Source organism: Mus pahari, chromosome 18 (assembly GCF_900095145.1).
Source record: "Mus pahari chromosome 18, PAHARI_EIJ_v1.1, whole genome shotgun sequence".
NCBI classification, from domain to species: Eukaryota; Metazoa; Chordata; class Mammalia; order Rodentia; family Muridae; genus Mus; species Mus pahari.
In genome coordinates, this window is record NC_034607.1 from 34,905,850 (window position 1) to 34,920,200 (window position 14,351).

Sequence of the window (14,351 nt, forward strand, 5' to 3'; positions counted from 1 at the left end):
ATATATATATTTTAACCATTTAACAAGAATCCCAGCACTAACAGAAGAAAGGAGAGCTTCTGCCAGGAAAGGAAGGCAATTATGGAGATGTCAGAGTTTGTCAAATAAATTCTAAAAACACTTTCAAAGTAAATGCGTACTCTGGGAGGAAGAATGGTGGCTCACAGAGACATCTACCAGCTCTTCCTTAGATCCAGGGAACGTCAAAATTGAGGTGACAGTTAGAACCTTAAAACAGGGGATAACTCTAATTACCCAAGTTGACTCGTATAGTCACATGTTTTCTTTAAACATTGGGAAGGGGAGTCAAATAATCACTGAGTGTTCTCTTTAGAGAAGACTCGACCAAATTTAGAAGATAAAGTATGTGACCATGAGGCCAAGGACCTTTAACAGTGTCTACAATCTGGAAAGAAAAAAAGAAATTTCTTTTTTCCCTTGTAGCTTACAGAAAGAAATGCAGCTCTGTCGAAGCCCCGATTTTATCCTAATGAGACCCATGTAGGACTTTTGGCACCTGTTACTGCAAGACAAAATATCTACGTTGCTTTAAACCTCTGGGTTTGAGGTTATTTATAATAACATTGGTAGGAAATCAGTACATGTAATTTATGACTTGGGAATTCTATCTAGTTATGGCCCTAAAGAAAATTGGACAAAATGTACCTTTTAGCAAAGAAATATAATGTTAAATTACCACTTTTATTACCCTAAGTCTGAAAATGACCCGAATACATACCAGCAAGTAAATGAATAGATATGTTACACACTCTACAGTACACTGTATGGTAAAGACTGGATGGATGCATGCAACAGTGTGGTAACTGTCACAAGCATGCTCCTACCAGAGATAAGCAATGGGTAAGGACCAATTCATACTGCAAAATTCTATCTGTGCAGCATCCCATTATGCTAGGAGTTGGCATGACCCTCAAGAATGCTCAATGGAGGGAATCGGCTAGTGACGTTCAGTCTCTTGACCTGACTGTTTGTTACATGTGCTTAATGCGTGAATGAATGTCAAACTGTATTCTTGCATGTACTATTCTGTACATGTGTTATATTTCTGCTGAGGAATGTCAACATCTCCTACTTTCCTTCACAGTCTGTTTTGTGATGTGTAGCTTCATGAGGCTGGTGGTTCACCTTGGTCTCAGCACTCGTGAGACCCCCATTGCTCCACCACAGCCGGACTCCTGATCATCACCATCAGAGTAGGAGTGAGGAAGTCTTTATAGTCCAAGCTTCGGTTTGCCTGATGAGGATCCAGACAGACAGTTATCATGAAGATCTGCTGCTGTTCAGAAGCAGTAAGACTCAGAAAACAAATGGTTGGATATCTGCAAAAACTTGGTTTTCACATCAATCGAGCAGCATGCCATTCTAAGGAGCCAGGAGTCAGGATTCAGAATGCCAGTGTATTTAGTAAGTCCTCCATATGGTACACAGTTTCCTATTGTCTAAATATCATTATCTGGTTGAGTTCTGCTACCAGCTGGCCATGCAATTATAGGTAAGCAATTTGTTTGCACCGACTCCTCCTCTTAGAGAAAAGTATATGCTGAAAGTGCTCACAGCCATTTAGCACAAACCCTGCCTCCATGCTGTTGCTGATGAAGCAGTAACATTGTTTTAGACATGGAGACATGTTTTAAGGTATACAGATTGGAGTTGGGCAAATTCTGCATTGACTTTGCTTGATGCTGTCACATGGGCTGGTTCTGCCTCTGGGCTGTTGTGGAGCTGTGTGGTGCTTGAAAACGGTTTAACGCAGGTCAGTTAAAGAGAGCAAAAGAAGTTATGAGACTCAAGGGTCCAAGCTATTCTGGCTATGATAAATGGGTTTGAGGGAATGGTTCCAGGACCATCTACGGTTGCCAAAACCTTCAGAGACTCATCCTCTGACTAAGGAGGCTTGAAGTTTGCATATAACTACCCACATACGCCTGTGCAATTAACACCATCACTAGATTATGCATGATACCTAAAACAGTTCTCACACAGCACTTCATGTGGGTTCAGAGCCGTGCTTGGCATGAGGCATGCTCAAGTTTTGCTCTAGGTTTGTATGCGCCGGTGAGCAGACTTGGCCTGAGTGTCATCCACTGCACAGCACCCTGCCTCTTATTCTTTCTGTTCAACTGTATTTTATAGATCTGTAACGGGATGTATATCAATTTTTATTGACTCTAAGTGCTATGTGGTATTCATTTCCAAGTGAATGGCAATGTATATTTTTCTACTGATGGGTATGTAGGGTCTTGTGACATTTCCTCCACTCCAGATAAATTCTGTAGTGAACAGAGCAGGGTTTTTATACATGCTGGAGCAGTTCTGTACATCTACTGATGGATGTATATTCACAATGGATCCTGGCTGTCTAGAGCACCAGCCAGGTTCAGCTTTATCAGATATTTCCAAGTACTTCATGGGGTTGCTGGACCAATCAGCACTTTGTCAGCCCTGTGTAGGATTCCGTCCTAATTAAGGATCTCTTTTTCTCTTTGCTTTCAAATACCAGTGCAGGACATTTTCTTTTAATATACATTACCTTCTATTGGTCGTTTTGTTTCATATGGTTATTATGTTTCTGAGCTTTTCCAGCACTCTTTAATAATTATTTAGATCTGTACAAAACCAAATATGTACATCGTCGGGTCAGTTATTGATTGTGAGAGGTAAACTAATATACATCTAATGCTTGCCTTTTAAGAAGATCCTCTGAATATTGTCACCTTCGATGATAATGCTTACCAGGGCAACAGAACTTTGAAAAGTATTTATCTTCCTCTTGCTGTTATTCTTCCCTTGCTGAGCTCTGGAATCCTCTGTCTCCCCAAAGGAAGCCATGATTCCTTCATGTGGAGAATGATATTATCTGGAAGGTAAAAGCCTGTCATTAGGTATGCTCAGGTCAGCGGTTTCTCCTGAATGCCTGGTGTGTGCTGGGGAGTGTGTGTACCCACCCTGTAGGCTATACACCTCCAGTGTCATACTGTCCCTAACGAGTGGGTGGCTGATACATGTCTGATACTCTGCTCCTAGGACCTCTACTGACATAGTGCCGGCAAGATGAACTTGTTCAGAGGAAAGGAGTGGGGCTTGAGGAGCAGGAGGAGACAGATGAGGTAGTTACACCCAGCGCCTGTGTTAGCATCTTTACGTAGTAATTCATTTAGTTTCATTGCGACTCCCATGAGGTAGTGGAGGGAAGTTATTGAGGGGATTTTGTAAGTGGCAGGCATAATGTGCCCTACAGCTGAACAAGGGCCACTGCAGTGGCTAATTGGAATTACACTGAGCTGAGCGAAGGTGGAGATCACGAACTTCCCCGTGTGGTGGGAGATAACACAACCAGGGAAGATTCCAATTATTTTCAGTCCGAGGGTGTCACTTTCCCTGTGGCAGTATCATTTATTACCGCGTTTATTGTTTGTCTGGTAATTTGTAATTATTGCTCAGATAATCACATTTCTGTGCATCTCTTTCATATCCCGTGGCCCTTCCATGTGCTTAATTGATCTGCTGGCCTATTTTCTCACAAACAGCGTACTACCTTAGCAACTGAAGCTTCGTACAATGAAGGGAGAAGAGGGGCACTGCCTCACAGCTATTCTTAGCTGGTTTTCATCTCTTGTTTCTGTGATCTACCAAATCTTTGACAAGTTCTTTGGAAAATAGTAGGTTAGGATTTTTTATTGGAGTGACATTGACTTATAAATTAATTTCACTGCTATTGAAATCATTACAATATTTAGTGAATATATGTCTTATCCCATTAAGAAAGTTCAATTCTATCTCTGGTCAATGTCGTCTTCAGTCCCTTTTCCAAATCACTTAAAAAAAAAAAAACTAATTCCAAATTAGTGTCTTCTTTCTTTTGAGCTCTCCCATGACCCTGGCTTTAATTAAAATATAAACTTTACATTATTGTGTCCTGAAAATGACTTTTAATTCGGAAACTCTACTCTCTCCTGGTTTCCTGTATGCACAGTATATATTCTGCACCCCCATGTTCATTCCCATCTCCCTTACAAATCTTTTCCTTTTATTTCTTAGTCTTGGTTTTGCTTAGTGTCTCAGAGTTTAACTAGGGTCATCTGTGTGTCCTGAGTTTGGAAATAGCCACTAGAGCTTGGTGGGTTCACCAGTGGATGCATAACTGGATACCATGCCTCCGTTCTCCTCAGCATCTGTCTGTCTCTGACACATCAGAAGTGTGCAGTCGACTTCCGTGAGTCCCTTTTCCACCCCGTGGCTGTGGCTGACTGTTCAGGGCTCAACTTCTGTGGACCCAATGTTAGTGTGTGCTGCTGCTGTCAGTTGGTGTTATTTTGCAACTCCCCCTCCCATGCTCAGGCTCTTACACCATTTCCGTCTTTATCCCTGAGTGTGTCCTGTTCCTGGAGGGTGTGGTAGACGCCATGTGTCCCAGTCTGAACTCTCTACGTCCTGTACAGTTCTGGGGCTTTTCATTCCCCTCCTCACCGCAAAGAGAAGCTTTTCTGTTTAAGGTTGGATCAGGTCCACAGATGTCTTTCTGGTTTTCCTTTCTGATAATCAGTACATTTTGCCTTTTTTTTTTTTTTTAAATCTTTTTAGCTACTCTTATTTCAGATTGACACAAATTAACTACACATATAAATGGGTCAGTCTTTCAACATGTGTACACCTGATGATCATTTCCGGATGACTGATGTATCTATCATCTTAGACAAGTCTGTCTGTCTGCCCGTCTATCTTTGTCTTTCCTCCCTCCCTCCGTCCATCTGTCTGTCTGTCCGTCTGTCTGTCTGTCTGTCTGTCTCTGTCTTTCTCTTTCTCTCTGTTTCCCTCTTGTATATGTGTGTGTGTGTGTTTGTGTGTATGTGTGTGTTTGTATGTTTGTGTTGGGAGCATCTTGGTCTCTTTACTGGATATTTTTAATCTATCATCTATCCATCCGTCTGTTTGTCTATTATCTATCTATAAATCAGTCAGTCAACCATATATCTATCATCTACCTATCTATGTCTATCTATCATCTATCTATCTATCTATCTATCTATCTATCTATCTATCTATCTATCTATCTATCTCCTACCTATCATCTATCTATCTAATCTGTCTGTCTGTATATATGTATGTATGTCTGTATGTCTGCCTGTCTGTCTGCCTGACTATCTATTTGATGTTTGTGTGTGTGTGCACATGTGGTTCCAGTTCATGTGTGGCAGTGAATACTAAGAGACCAATCAGGAGTTGGTTCAATTCGTCTCCCATGTGGTTTCCAGGGAGGATTGAACTCAGGTAGTTAGTCTTGGCAGGAAGAGCCTTTACCTGCCAAACCATCTTGCCAGCACTCTACACGCTGTTTTACAATTTTGAATTCATCATAGCCAACCATAGTATGTCACAGAACATAAAATATTAATCCCATGCAAGCACACACCCGTGTCTTTACCACTTTCTGGCAACCACTATTTTATACTTCTTTCCGATCAACTGGCATTTCCATGTAAGTGAAGGCACGCGGCCTGTGTGTTTCAGTGCCTGACTTACTTTGGTTGCCAAAAATGCCTTCAATCTGTATTTCCACAAATGACTGGATTTCATTTTTATGGCACAATGATATTCTGTTGCATGTGCACTCAGTATTTTCTTTTATTATCTCTTTATCAGTGGATTCCTAGAATGATTCTGCAGGGTGTATCTGAAGTTTGTTGTGAGCACTGTATGAAGGGTGTGCCAGTGCTTCTTCCTACCTGGGTTCTTCCCTCTGTTTGGTTTTCTGGTGTCGGGGACCAGTAGATCAAGTAGCAGTTCTATAGTTCTGTTTCCGTTTTGTTTGTTTGTTTTGAGGAGCCCTTGCCTTATTTCCTGTAACGGTTGGACAGACATACATTTCATTTGGCTGTACCCTTGCTAGGTTCTATTCGGTTCTGTCCCTGGTAAAATAGTCTGTCTCTTGGGGATATAAGATTATATTTAGTTTAAGCTTTGTTTGCATTTTACTGATAATTAGGACCTTTGAGGAGTTTTTGTTTTTTAATATGCTCCCTGGTAAATTACAAATCTGTTTTTTTTTTTTTTTTTTTTTTGAGAAATCAAAAGACTATACTTTAGAAAGAGCTTTATTGAAGTAAAATGATTCACACATCTGTGGCATTCACTTTAGTGCTTTTTAGCACATTTGCAGGGCTGGGCGGTGATCTCTGTGATCTAATCCTAGGGCGTTTTATCCTCTCTGAAGATGCACAGTGCCCAGTAATCGTGGTCCCTCTTTCTCTCCTTCCCATCCCCTCATTTCTCTCCCATTCTCCTGGGAGCCCGTGTTCTATTTTCTGTTTCTACGGTTTTCCTCTTCCGGACATTGCAGGTAAATGTGATCGTTGAAATGTGGAGTCTTTTCCTGGCTTCTCTGTGACTCAGTGTTCACAGTGTGTGAGGTTCTAGTGCGTTCTTTCTTGGTTTTTATTATATTTTAGTTTTGGACCTTTGGTTGTTTTCACTTGGGGGTATTGGAAGTAAGGATGCTGTGGACACTCACATACTCAAGGACAAGAGTCTGTGTGTACTTACATTTATTTCCCTTTCTTGAGTGTGACTGGAGCAAGGCTGCTGAATCACTTTAGTTTTTTTTTTTTTTGTTTGTTTGTTTGTTTTTAAAGAAACTGACTGACTTTTTGACAGTAATGCCATTATTATTATTATTAATTATTTTATTATTATTTTGTTTACCAGCAATGTATATGAGTCTTTCCATATTAATTTGACTGCCTACATTCTTTTACTATGGATACTTAACTGATGTATCTCCTGGCTTTCCATCTCCCTCATGGCGAATAGCAATGAGCAGTTTGTGTGGTTATTAGTCCTTTGTACATCTGTGTTACAGAAGTATTCGTTCATATTTGTTAACTTTTCAGTCGTTATCTCTCAGTTATTGAGTTATAAGAGGTTTTTTTTTTTTTTTTTTAATGGTCTAATATGGGTTCTTCAGACACATTGGTATTTATAATTTTGCCCACTCTAGGCTGTCCTTTCTCTTTACCGAGTTTTAACTTGGATTTAGTCCACGTGGCCTACTTTCCTTTCTATTTGTTTCTTACAACTATCGTTCCATACCTAAGAAACTCTCATCCCAACTCAAGTCCATAAGGGCTCAGCCTTCTGTTTGCCCCGAGGTTTAAATGGCTTCAGCCCTTGCATTTAAGGCTGGGGCCCACCAAACTCATTCTGTCTAAATACTCAATAGTACAGGACGCCCCTTTGTCTTAGCGTATTTATTGAAAAGACTGAAATCTCCCCGTGAATAGTTTTTACACTGTGGAAAATTAATTTCCCACAAATGGATTGTTGAATTTTGAGTCCTCCTATTTATTTCATCTGTGTCTATCTTTATGCCAAGACCAAACTCTCCTGCCTACTGTAACTTTGAAAACAGTTGGGGAGTCAGAACTCATAAATCTTCCTACTGTCTTCTACTTCTGCAAAATTATTTTTGGCTGTCTTGAGCCCTTGCATTTCCACGCAAATTCTAGATTCATTTCATCACTATGCACAAGAAATCCGGCTGGGATTTTTATGAGTGGTTGTACTGAATCTGTAAGTTAACTTGGAGAACAGAAGTAGCCCAGTCATTCAGTCTTCTAACCCATGGAAAAGTCAGATCTATTTCCTTCACTAATTTCATTTTATAGCATCAGGTTTAGGGTTTATAAATCTTGTACTTCTCACTGTGTTATTTTTGAGTGAACATTTTCTGTTTGGACATATTACAAAGGGAATACATTTGAGATTTATTTTTATTTCTTGTTAACTGCTTGTGTGCAGAAAGATTCACTTTCCGCCTTCACATGCACACTCCCGACTTGTAGCATTTTTAATGTGTTCTGTAAGATGTTCGAAACACTACACTACATAATACGTAACTGCGGATAGAATTTTCTTCTTCCTTTCCTACCCAAATGCTTTCACTGCCTTGTTCTTAACTAATTTCCCTAGCCATGGCCTCCTGTGTAGTGTAAAGTTGAAAGGAGGACTGTGTCCTTGATGGTGAACTTAGAGGGAGAGTTTAACTCTTTCTCCATTTAATACGACTTTCGTTATGGGTGGAAAAAGAAGTGTTTCCTCAGCCTGGGAAATTCCCTTTAATGGCTGTCTGTTTCTCGCTTTGTTGCAGCTCTCTGACTTTCCTCGAGGGCTTTTGCCCACTGAGATGGCTATAAAGTCTTGTCTTCTGTCCTCTAATCTCCTAGTCACTGCGTATTTGCCTTGCGCTGCCCCTCGTGGTTTGCAGTCTTTTATACGCTGCTGGCTTCAGAGTTGTGTTGAGGATCTGTCGTCTTTCAAGTCTTCAAATGAAATTAATAATGGAATTTCTTATTTACTTGTTAGGATCTTCTCCTTCACTTGCCCTTTGAAGCACCTGAATTTCCAATCACTGGATTCAGAGATGGCTGAATTCTTTGCCTGGTGTTGGTCTTGTGATTCTCCACAGTTGTCTGCAGAACACTTGGAGCTGAGGCTTTGTGCCCACATCACAAGAGCCCCGCTCTCTAGCTTTTCGTTTTCTGTGTTTGTCTTCATTTGTCCTATGTGTCAATAGGAAGTGCCTATAATAGACTTGCTTTCTCTGTGATTACTTACATAATATTTCCTATTGTTATTGATATAATGAAGTGTTAATAATTCATGCATAAGTTGTCAGCATCATTCAAGTATAGTCACCTATTCACTTACTTAAACACCAACCATTTTGCTTCATTAAGACTACTGGGCGGATGAATAAACCTTAGCTTGAATAACATTTTGGAACTGCTAAGAAATCAGGGTACTGATTGTGTATTTGCATTTGATATTTAAATGCTAAGTTCAACTTCAAGTCTGTACAGTATCTCCCTTGTTCCTTCTCTCTCTGCTTGCTGGATATAGTTTGCCTCCTGAGAACTGCCAACTCAGAACATGGGTCATGATTTTTTTTATTATTATTATTTTCTTTATTTACATTTCAAATGCTATCCCAAAAGTTCCCTATACCCCCCCACTCCTGCTCCCCTAGCCACCCACTCCCACTACTTGGCCCTGGCCTTCCCCTGTGCTGGGTCATATAAAGTTTACAAGACCAAGGGGCCTCTCTTCCCAATGATGGCTGATTAGGCCATCTTCTGCCACATATGCAGCTAGAGACTCGAGCTCAGAGGGGTACTGGTTAGTTCATATTGTTGTTGCACCTAACGTGTCATGATTTTTAATTGATGTGCACTGCATTTCTTACTTATGGAGTACCGCGTAGCGTTTTGTTTAAACTTGGATATTTGGGGGAACAGAAAGTGGTGGCATTACTGTTTAATACCATGATGTGAGGCAGGAAATAGGCCTTGCACATGAGATCCCAGGTGTGTGTTGCATGCAGTGCCCCTGGGATAAGATGGGTTATCCCAGGCAAGTAGTACCAACACCCTTCTGGGATTGTTGAAGAAGCATGCTTATGTTTCATAAAGTACTTCTTGATCATAGAAATGATAACCACTGAGCCTAGCAGCACCCAAACGTGGATATTGATCTAATTTGAAGAGCTGGAGATGTCAAGATGCCTTCTCAACAAAAACCCTGATTTGTCCTCCTAAGTAAAAAGGTTAGGATGACAATTGTCTCCAGTGTATAGCTAGGAGCTCCCAATATGAGGTGAAGGTATCTAATGATCAACTGAGATATTAACTAAGTACTTCTAATTTTTCTACAGAATATAGATACTCTTTATATATTCACCTTTCTCACTGTTTAAAATACAAAACGTTATAACGTTTTCCAAGTAGGAGGCCCAGTTCACCTTGTGTGGGAGAGATGGTGCTTGGGTTTAGAACATCCACTGCGGAGCTTAGCCCAGTCATCACTTATCATTCCTTTTGAGAATGTGCTTTATGATCGTATGTCACTCTTTATTGACTTTTAACGAGTTTTTATTTCTTTAAAACTAACCAAGGAGACTCTGGCTAATATGCACAATGGCTAATGTGCTATTTTGGGCCCATTAGGAGTAGGCCATTATCAGGGGTAATCAGAATGATCCATATAGTTACGTGCTGTGCCAAGAACATCAAGTTAGGTTCTGTCAAAAGGAATGTTCTGTTTTTTTTTGTTTTTTTTTTTTTTTTTTGACTTGGACAAGTTTGAGACTTGAGTTTCTAAATGGGAATGTAGACCATCTCCATAAGGCTGTCTGTAAGTGTGCCCGAATGTCCGTCAAACCACCATTACCTTTTTATCATTCATCTTCTATATTTGATGCTATTTTATATTGATCCTTTTACTTTTTTGGAACAAAATATATTGGTTCTTAGGTACCTTATATATTAATGCTTTATTATTTATTATTTTTTTCAATTTTTTATTAGATATTTTCTTCATTTACATTTCAAATGCTATCCCGAAAGTCCCCTATACCCTCCCCCTGCCCTGCTCCCTTACCCACCCACTCCCACTTCTTGGCCCTGGCGTTCCCCTGTACTGCGATATATAAAGTTATTTCTAAGTTTAAAGAGAATTCAACTTATTGTCAAATTTTATTTTGAAAAGCCTTGTTATAGAAGCTTTTATTTTTGACCCTGACACATAATAAAAATTCAGACTTCTACCTTTTACACAAATCAGGGCTACTGAAATAATTACCAGGGATTAGCAAGGCATATCACCTTGTTTATAAGGAGAGATGTCAGTAGCAGATGATTTCTGTTTGACAAGCTGGGGATGTTATTCACAATAAAAGTCACGTCATGTCTGGTGTAGTAATAATCTGCTAAAGGCACTCTGTCTAAGCTGTTCATATGCATAGATGTTCACAATATTACCTGGAGCTAGGTGTGATGAATTATATTTACATCTTACCAAATGAATGAAATGATATTGAATTTACTAGGTAAGTGCCTGTCTTAAGAGCACACTGACTAATAGCAAATGGATGTGAGAAGTGGGTTCCTTTGTTTGCTTTTGATTGTTTTGTTTTGGTGTGTGTGTGTGTGTGTGTGTGTGTGTGTGTGTACATTAAGGAAAAGAGACAGGAGTTGAGTTTGAAATGATACTTACTCTAGTCGCACAGGATTCTAGAACGAGTAATATTTGCATCTGAGACTGACAGCCATTGGAGTAAGGGCTGTGCGGCTCTGCTCTAATGCAGAGAGACATGCATTCAGTTAAAGCTAACAAAACCATGCCCAGAGTCTTCCGTGAGCCAGGTATAATTTGGGTAATGGAAAATAAGGATGGGCAGATCTCCATCCCTACTAGCAGGTTGCTTGTAGCTTTACAAGGAAGGAAATTTTAAAAAAATGTAGCCTGAAGTATTACATGCTGTGTCAAAGGGCATGCACACTAACCGTGACGTGTAGGCAATGTGTGCAAGATCCATTTGAGACAGGAAGTAATCAAAGAAGGCTTTTTTTTTTTTTTTGAAGGACCTGAAGTCTCTTTAGTTTACTTATAAAGGACGGATAAGTAGTGGCAGATGGAAAAAAGCAATAAGTGGGGAGGCAGGAGGTGTCCAGAGGATGGGGGTGGGGTGGGGTCAGCAGAAGTCAGGACAAAGTAAGTGCACACTGCGTTGGGAAACCTGTGGAATCATTACGTTGAGGGAAACATCAAATTAAAGCTGGACAGTGTTCACACACGTGATGATAATTCAAGAAACAGTCAATGGATTCAAAGACAGCCAAACCTGGAAACTGTGGACTAAGGGAAGAAACAATAACTCGTGCAAATCTATGCCCCAAGCATGACATAGTTCTAAAGGATGTGTTTTCTTCTGTGTGGATCAAGAACAGGGGGCAGCTTGACAGTGTGTGCTGAGCACAGCTGGATCCCAGCCTCTGCCCGCTGGCCTGCTGCTGTCTGGCCGTGCACAGCATAAAAGCTGTGATGTCAGATTTGGGTAGAGGAGTCATGAGAGCTTTAGGGGGGGGGGAAACAGTGAGCTTGGCTGTATGCTAAAAAGACAAGTACATTTGTCTTAGGACTAGCCATTTCCTCAAGACTGTATGTCAGTTGTTAAATATCAGTAAGTAGATTGCAGAATGGCACCTTCTGTGGTGCATGTATAGTACAGGAGCTTGCTTCTCAGACAGTTGCCCTTGCTAGGTTAAAAAAACAAAACAAAACAAAACAACAAAAACAAAACAAAAAAAACCCCAAACAAACAAAAAACCTCATTTCAAATAATTCTGCCTAACATGTTGTCTGCTTTATGCTAACATGCTGAAGAACTGTCCTGCTAATTGAATTGGTGATCCATTAATCTAGAGTCCTCTATTTTAGAGTGCTGAGCTGTGTCTGGTATCCTTCTGTCACGGCTGCTGTGCATACTCAGCCTCTGTGAGTACAGAGGCCGCCAAAAGAGCAATACTCCTCATGGGCCATCTAAGCAAAGAAATGAACAAAAGCATTTATCAGAAGTAAGGCCAAACACAACAATACATATTTCCTTATATTCTAGGTAAGACATGTATATATCTAAATTCTAAACAGGAAATGAAATCTAGCACCCTTTCCATTATCACGTTGTTATATTGAAGGCTTTAAAACCAATAGTATAATTTCATCAGCAGCTAATTATAGCAAATATAACTGTAAGTCTTTGCATTAGTTGGATTCTTTGTTCTGTATTAAAATACCTGAAACTGGACATGTTTTCCCTATTTATTTATTCATTTATTTATTTATTCACTTTACATCCTGATCACAGTCCCCCCTCTCCTCCCAGTCCTCCCCCCACAGCCCCTCCTTCCATCCTCCCTCTCCTCCTCTGGGAAGGGGGAAGTCCTTCCACAAGGTACTAACCCACCCTGGCACATCAAATCACTGTGGGACTAAGGGCATCCTTTTCCACTGAAGCCAGACAAGGCAGCCCAGTTAGAGGAATAGGATCCACCAGCAGGCAGCAGAGCTGGGGATAACCCTCGCTTTAGTTTTTTGGGGTAGCTGTTTGAAGACCAAGCTGCGCATCTGCTACATACGTTTGGGAGGTGGGGGCCTAGGTCCAGTCCATGTATGCTCTTTGGTTAGTGATTCAGTCTATGGGAACTTCCAAGTGTCCAAGTTAGTTGACTCTGTTTGTCTTCCTGTGGAGTTCCTGTCTGGATCTAAAGGCTTATTTAGCTTCCAGTTCTGGGATTCAAGGACAAGGTCTGGCATCAGCTTGGCTTTATAGGAGCTCTCAGGACAGGCAGCAACATAATGTTGTGCTGTTTCAGGGAGCCAGAGACCTCAGAGCAGGACAAAAAGCCAGGGGACCAGACCTTTTTATGAACTCTCTAGAATTGTGGCTCAAGTGAACCTGATAAGCTGTGCTTTGAAAGGCTTCCTACACAGGAACATTCACAGGACAAACTCAAGCTATTCAGCAGCATAGGATTTCTTTGCTTTTGTACTTGAGAAAGGGGAGAAGTTCCTGCAATATTTACCATGCCACTGTTTTGCAGAAAACGCGGCCAAGGAGCTCTGAAGTGGAGATGAGACAGCCTAACAGGAAGAGAAAGCTCAGCCTGGAGTCCACAGAGCACATGAATCAGGACAGAGGCACGGTAAGATGCGACAGCCTCTGGTTCTGTCCTGCCAGGTGCTGATCATTGCTGAAATGTACTGGAGTGACCCTACCGCTGTAACTCTACCTGAGGGATGCTTCCAGACTCTCAAAACTACTTGCCCATGGTTGAATTTTAAGCATATTATTCTAGAGTATAAGTGTCTTAGAGGCTGGTATATTTTAAAAGGCAATCTTATTTTTTTCTTGCTCTGCTTTTGAATTGATACATTAAAATATAAAAATGATATATTGTATCATATTGTTTTGACATTGTTTATTGTTTAGGTCAAGTTAAACCCATCTGCCTACTCAGATATTTCCTGTTTCAACACTCAATGTTAATGATGTTAATGTGTGCATGTGTGCATGTGTACCAGAGGACAGCTTTAGGTGTTTTTCCTTAAACACCCCTGTCCCCCATATTTTGCTTGAGACACTATCTTAGTCACTTGTTCTATTGTTGTGAAGAGATGCCATAACCAAGGCAACGCTTATAAAGGAAAACTCTAAATTGGGACTGGCCTACAGTTCAGATGATTAATCCATTGTCATCATAGAGGGAAGCATGGTGGTATGCAGGTAGGCATACTGCTGAAAGTAGCTGAGAATTCTACGACTGGATCCATCGATAGAAAGCAGAGAGAGGAGAGGGAGAGCGAGGGGGGAAGGGGAGGAGAGGTGGAGGGGAGGGGGGAAACTTCTCTCCTGCTCCCTCTCCATGGTGACTTCCCTGGCCTCAGTCCTTGGGTAAAGTGAGCTCACCTGAGAGGTGCTTCCCAATAAATCTGCATTT

The 14,351-nt window shown here is 40.8% G+C and overlaps 1 protein-coding gene across 1 annotated transcript in view; it reads left to right on the top strand.

The window, feature by feature from the left end:
- The window catches only part of L3mbtl4 (L3MBTL histone methyl-lysine binding protein 4), a 424,085-nt gene that overhangs the window by 22,906 nt on the left and 386,828 nt on the right, over positions 1-14,351 (top strand). Inside the window, exon 2 of the mRNA XM_021218018.2 lies at positions 13,455-13,556. Coding sequence (XP_021073677.1) covers positions 13,485-13,556 — 72 coding nt within the window. The 5' untranslated portion in view covers positions 13,455-13,484. The remainder of the gene's footprint in view (positions 1-13,454; positions 13,557-14,351) is intronic.